General features: G+C 37.0%; 1 protein-coding gene across 1 annotated transcript; it reads left to right on the forward strand.

Annotated features, from left to right (window-relative positions):
- Positions 1–2,463: 2,463 nt before the first annotated feature.
- LOC128644520 (ankyrin repeat domain-containing protein SOWAHB-like) lies at positions 2,464–5,045 on the forward strand. Its single transcript, XM_053697103.1, is given in 7 exon segments — positions 2,464–3,360; positions 3,465–4,095; positions 4,098–4,208; positions 4,211–4,281; positions 4,283–4,615; positions 4,617–4,796; positions 4,798–5,045. Coding segments are annotated over 7 exon segments (2,442 nt in total). The 3' UTR covers positions 5,017–5,045.
- Positions 5,046–6,843: the final 1,798 nt, after the last annotated feature.

The raw sequence follows: 6,843 nt of genomic DNA on the forward strand, positions 1-6,843 counted from the left end.
CTAACTAAATTTACTATCATTAAATAAATTATTCATATTTAAAACTAAATACTTACCTATAAAATAAACCCTAATATAGCTACAATATAACTAATAGTTACATTGTAGCTATTTTAGGATTGATATTTATTTTACAGGCAACTTTTTATTTATTTTAACTAGGTACAATAGCTATTAAATAGTTAATAACTATTTAATAGCTACCTAGTTAAAATAATTACAAAATTACCTGTAAAATAAATCCTAACCTAAGTTACAAATACACCTAATACTACACTATCAATAAATTAATTAAATAAATTACCTACAATTATCTAAACTAAAATACAATTAAATAAACTAAACTATAATACAAAAACAAACAAACACTAAATTACAGAAAATAAAAAAAATTACAAGAAGTTTAAACTAATTACACCTAATCTAAGCCCCCTAATAAAATAAAAAAGCCCCCCAAAATAATAAAATGCCCTACCCTATCCTAAATTACAAAGTAATCAGTTCTTTTACCAGCCCTTTTTTGTTCCGGTGTAGACACTTTAACCCCGGCAGGAAAGGGTTAATATACCGGACTATTAAACACACACATATATATAGTCTTATGCAGAAGGAAGTTTTCTGTTTCAGAATAATATATTTGATTGCTAATGCCTAATACATTCACTGTTTCTTTTAGAGTATTTGTATGGCTTTATAAACGGAAGAGCTAGAATAATTGTATCAGGGGATCAATTCACTGTGTGATATTATTGTTCTGTCCAACTGAGTCATTTATTTTATTGTCATAAAAAGCACAGCAGTTATGATAATACAGCTTGTGGACATAGGATAATACCAACACATAAGCAATGTGGGGGCAGGGATTTCAGAGAGAGGTACAGACATCTCACATTCCTTTGTTCTGTTTTCTGCTGGTTGGTAAAAGAGCAATCTGCTGCTATAAGAGGTTACTTATTTGCTCCAGTTTGTATTAAATATTGGCAATAATACTGAATATTCATATGTTATTTAACTCAGTAATATAACTTTCAATGTGTTAATCAACTCACATAATTTTATATTTATCAGTAATTTTGAAAAAAGAAAAAATATTATATTCTTAAAGACTTGACACAGAATTACTAGTATAAGTCGTCCATGTTATAAATAAATAAAGTCAGGTGAGACAAAACCTTTCAAATAATTGTATCATATATAACTGATTCCCTTAAAGGGACATTATACACATTTTTTTCTTTGAATAAATGTTTTGTAGATGATCTATTTATAAAGCCCATCAAGTTTTTATTTTTTAAAAATGTACAGTTTTGCTTATTTTTAAATAACATTGCTCTGATTTTCAGACTCCTAACCAAGCCCCAAAGTTTTATGTGAATACCGTCAGCTACCTTCTCCAGCTTGCTGCTGTTTGTGTAAAAGGTCTTTTCATATGCAAAAGAAGGGGGAGGGGGGAGTGTCTTATTTACCACTTGCAGTGGGCTTTCCAGCTACCTTTTCAACAGAGCTAAACTGACAGTAAGTTTTTAAACAGTTTTATACTGGATTTTTATATCAGTATCTGTGCATCTTATTCTTTATAGTACATGCAGTTACATGAAAATAGGTGTATACTGTCCCTTTAAGTGTGAAAAAAAGATTTCCAAATCATAGTGAATCATCTCAACATAACAAATTGGAATGTAAGATATTTGTCTAGGTAATATTTTTATCCTCTTGTTGAATTTAGTGCATTGCATCAGTACACTATGCAATTTGATGTATATGTACTTTCCTTTTATAGTGTTTGTGTAGGACATTTTCAGTAGAAAAAAAAATAAAAAAAATCTTTGCCTTTGTGTGTCATGCTCTAGCTTGTTTCAGTCATAAGGTGTTTGTGTACCACCTATTTAAACCACTTTAATCTGTGACTCCAATTATCTTGCTCAATAAAGTGACAAACACATTTGCACAGCAATTTTATAATGATGACTACAAAGGAGGCAGATAGATGTCACTCTAAGCAAGCTGTAATTTGCAGGCAGGGTAAGCTTTAACACAATGTGCAGCACCTTGCAGGATACCAGTGTGTACCTTGCACTGCGTTCAACCTTCCTTTAGACCTCGTAGTCCCGCCCACCCCCATACCTCCCAGTACCTGGTCCCGCCCCTCTCCAACGGGGATTGTTTGCTGCTGCCACAGCAGGGTGGGAATGCAGAGGAAAGAGATTGTTATACATTGCGGGGGCTGGGTGCAAAAAAAAATAAAGAGGGTGGGATGGCTGCTTTGAAAGCAAAGGCCACCTACTGTCCTTCAGATCACAGCGAAAAGAGGTGGAGCTGGAAGAGCAGGTGAAACTGTGACTAAGTGGAACTTGGGTGGGAAAGCTGAAAGTTGCAGCAGTGCAGAGCAGGATTTTGTTGGACATCATGCTGGATGTGTGAGCTGTGCCAGCGGAGTGTGATAGATCCCTCTGCTCTATGAGGATGGCCAAGGCGCTGAGCCAGGAAGAGGTACTGGACCTCCTCTGCCAAGGGGGTGGGAAGGTGACCAATGCTTCACTGCTGGGGCACTTTAAATTGTTTCTTAGAAATCCCCTGGCGTCTGCAGAACAGCAGCAGAGGAACAGGGAGAAGTTTAAACGTTATGTGAATTCAGTAGCCGTGGTGAAGCAGGAGGGAGCTGTCAAGTACGTGGTGCTGAGGAGCAGATACCGAGATCTGCTAGGAGAGGACCTTAGGCCACCAACTCCGGACCTTAGTCAACAAACGGAGCATGTGCACAGCTGTCGTGAGCTTGATCAAGTTGTCCCCGCTGCTGCCCCTTCACAGGACTGTACAGAAACTCAGGTAGGAGGAGATGGAGCAGCCAGAATGACGCAGTGCAATGGCAGGGCATGGGGGTATGGAACTGGTAGTGATGAAATACAGAGCAGGACTGTTGACTGTTTACAGCACAGTATTGTGTGTCCTGTAGAGGACCATTGCAGGACTTGGGGAGTGCATGATGTAATAAATGGGAACCCTCCCTCTCATTTTGACATAAAACCCATTACATGTGAGACTGTATCAGAGTCTTATCCATCTTCAGCCCCAATCTTCAAAATTAAACCCAGCCCAACCCCCAAATCATCCAAACTCACATTCTCACCATCCAGCCAGACGTCCCATTCATCAAAACTTACCTCCTCACCCTCCAGCCAAACCTCCCAGTCTTCCAAACTCACCTCCTCACCGTCCAGCCAGACCTCCAAATCATCAAATGTTACATCCTCACCCTCCATCAACCATCCCTCTTCCTGTCTCCCTGCTGATAACCCTGCTTTGGTATCAAACAACTACAATCAGTCCCAGTCCCCAGAAACAAATGGTCACTGGAGACAGGTACCTTGTGGAGAGACTAGAAAAGAACTGTTGAATCCTGTTTTTGTGAATACAACCTACTGGGATTTGCAAGAACAAAGGCTGAGTTGCACAGTTTGCAGTGACCCAAACCTCCAAGTAACCAACTAGCTGGTATAAATTCAGATTGTTTATATTCGTCAAAAGTAGAGCACAATCAACATACTAAATGGAAACTAAAGGATGAAAGCAGTCAACTGCCAGCTTCCCCTCCCTTGTCCAGGTACACAAATTTAGCACACACTGCTCCCTCCCTTCTGCTCAGGCAAGATTCAGGTAACAGTCTGCCAGATGTGCTGCTTGCAGAATATCAGTCAGAGACTCTTAGCCCCTCCCCTCCCCTGCCTGAAACTGATATGAGAGACTTATGGATGTGCCAGTTTCCGATCTTCAAAAGTATCAGGTGCCAGCTTTCCTTGCAGGATCTGGATGAATTTGTCGAACAGGAAAGCTGTGGCAGTGATGGAAGTGATAGTGGTGAAGGAGGGGATTGTGATACAGAGCCTTTGGAGGAGGAAGAAGAATCATTATCTAGTGATTCAAATAAGGAAAAGCAAGAATTAAAATTGTGTACTTCTAACCAATCATTCCTCAATAAAACTGCTACTTTTAGAAGGCAAACACATGAGGGAGGTTTGCTTACCACAAACACTGTGGTTGAGGCTGAAAAAGTGGCTGTTCCTGAAAATTATTACAGTAAATCCCCTTACATTGCCAAATCTTTCTCACTGATCAAGCACCAATATTATTTGAACTTGCTGGCAATCTCCCAAAGAGCAGAATTCCTTCACGTGCATATGAATATATATCTTCCTCAGATGATGAACGTATAATAGGGATTTCCAAAAGAGAAGACGCCCTTCACGCTCCAAAAAAACATCTATTCCTTTGGTAGCTCCAAAACCCTGATGTGGATCGACTGTTAATAAGCAGACCTGTTAGCACAAACAACTTTATTGTAAATAACTGTCTTCCGGAATCTAAACATGTGCAATCGCAATATATATCTAAGGGAAAACCTGAACCAGATGTTAAAAAATATGTAAATTATAAGTCTTCCTTAGTACCTTTAGATCCAATGGAACATGACTGGATTGTTAAATCTGCATCAGGATCCTGGCTTCAGGTATATGGAATGTTTACAATAGATCCTCAATTGGCATTACGGAAGGATTTATCTCTGGCTACACTGTTTCTGCATTGGTTTGCCAAGCATGGGTGTGCTGAAATGTTTCAAAAAGGTTGTTGCTGGTGCCAAGAAAGCTGGGATAGAACTGAATATGAATATCAAGTCTACTTGTGGATACACTCCATTACACATAGCTGCTATCCATGGGCATCATAAGATTGCCATCATCTTGGTGGAAAAACTGAAAGCCAATGTGAAACTGAGGGACAACAGTGGCAAGCGAGCATGGCGAGTACTTGGGCCACACAACTTCTGGGGATGTGTGGCAACTGTTGGGTGCGCCAAGGGGCAAAACTATATTTTCATCTCGTGCCTTAAATACAACTCTAAGCACATCAAGCCAGCTTAACAGAAAAGCTTCCTTGGCTGCTTTTCTTAAGCCACAACACCAAAAATGGAAAGCAAATAACCTCCCTTCTCTAAGGGAAAGAGAGATTTACAGTGACTAAAAAAAATAAAAATAAACTTTTTGTGATGTCATCCTAGGCTTCCATGTTTATCAGTAGGTAAAAAATGGTCCCAGGTTGATATTGACCGTGAATGACTTGCTAATTTATGCACTGTTTTTATATTTATTTCAGTAGGCAAGCTCTCTGACGTATTACTTGAACATATTATGTTCTTAATTTTCAGTGTGAAAACACACTTAATGGGCACAATTTTAGGTTGATCATTCTACAATATGTTATGTATGTATAATCCCTTCCCTATGTTTAAAGAGACAGTCAACTCCAATAAAATGCATTGCTTAATAAATAACCCCTTTATTACCCATACCCCAGTTTTGCACAGCCAACATTCTTATATTAATATACTTTTTTACTTCTGTGATTACCTTGCATCTAAGCCTCTTCTGACAGCCCCTTATCACATGTCTTTTTATTTGTTATCTATTGACTTGCATTTTAGCCAATTAGTGCAGTGTCATGCACAACTCCACGGTTAGAGACCACAATGTTATCTATATAGCTCACATGAATTAGCAGTCTCTTTTGTGAAAAGCAAATAAAAAAGCATGTGATAAGAAGCTGTCAGTAGTGGCTTAGAAACAGGCAGAAATTTAGAGGTCTAAATGTTATAAAGTATATTAATATAACAATGTTGGTTGTGCAAAGCTAGGGAATGTGTAGTAAAGGGGTTATCTATATTTTCAAACATTAACAATTTTGGTGTAGATTGTCCCATTAATGTATCAACTGACAACAATTGAAATTTTTGTATAAATTCAGAATTTTAAAAGCCCAAAATATAGTAAAAGGCCAGTATCTCAAAACTTGCTGTCTATTTAGCATAAAGACAAAATATTGTGTTATTTCATAAAGTCTTGCACCAGTATGGTAGTAATGGTAAAGAGCCAAAATATGCACTTTTTAATGATCTCAGTTGTAAAATGTTATTAAAATATTTTTTTATATATAATAAGAAATGTATAAGTAAAATAATTATCAAGAAGTAGTAGTGTCAGATTTTTTTTACTATTTCATTGTTTGTTTTAATGGACAGTACAATTATAATTGCATTTTCGATTTTTATGTTTTAGTGTATTATATATTTAATATGTTGCAAACATATCAGACATCCAGTTAATATGATGTCTGAAGCTTCTATACTGTTCACTTTGTGTAAGTTTTGTGCTTGTCCCACACTCCTTAGAAAGGCCTAAAAGCTATTTCTGTAACCAAGATTTTTCAGAATACTCCAAATCAAATATCTGATTTAGGCAATTTGCATATTTTTTAAAACTTAGGTTACAAAAATTTGCTTTTGGCCTTTTTAACCAAATGCAAGAGGTGGTTAATGTCCCTTTTAGTCCTCACAGATACCTCACACATAATATACTTAAAGGGATAGGAAAGTCAAATTAAATTTGCAAGAATCAGATCATGTCATTTTAAGACACTTTTAAAATCACTTATATTTTCAAATGTCCTTAGTTTGGTATCCATTGTGAAAATGAATATGCGCATATCCTACACTAGTGTGAGCTAGCTGGTGATTGGTGCCTGCATACAATGTGTCTCTTGTGATTGGCTAACTAGATGTGTTTCAGCTAGCTGCCAGTAGTGCAATGCTGTTCCTTCAGCAAATAATAAAAAGATAATGAAGCACATTTCATAATACAAGTAAATTTGAAAGTTGTTTAAAATTGTATATTCTACCCAAATCATGAATGGAATGTTTGGGGTTTCCTGTACTTTTAACTGTATTGTTTAGTTAAATTATTAGAAGGGATATTAAAATTCAAATTCAATTCCCATTAAAAAGACGTTAAGTAA

Source organism: Bombina bombina, unplaced genomic scaffold (assembly GCF_027579735.1).
Source record: "Bombina bombina isolate aBomBom1 unplaced genomic scaffold, aBomBom1.pri scaffold_863, whole genome shotgun sequence".
NCBI lineage: Eukaryota > Metazoa > Chordata > Amphibia > Anura > Bombinatoridae > Bombina > Bombina bombina.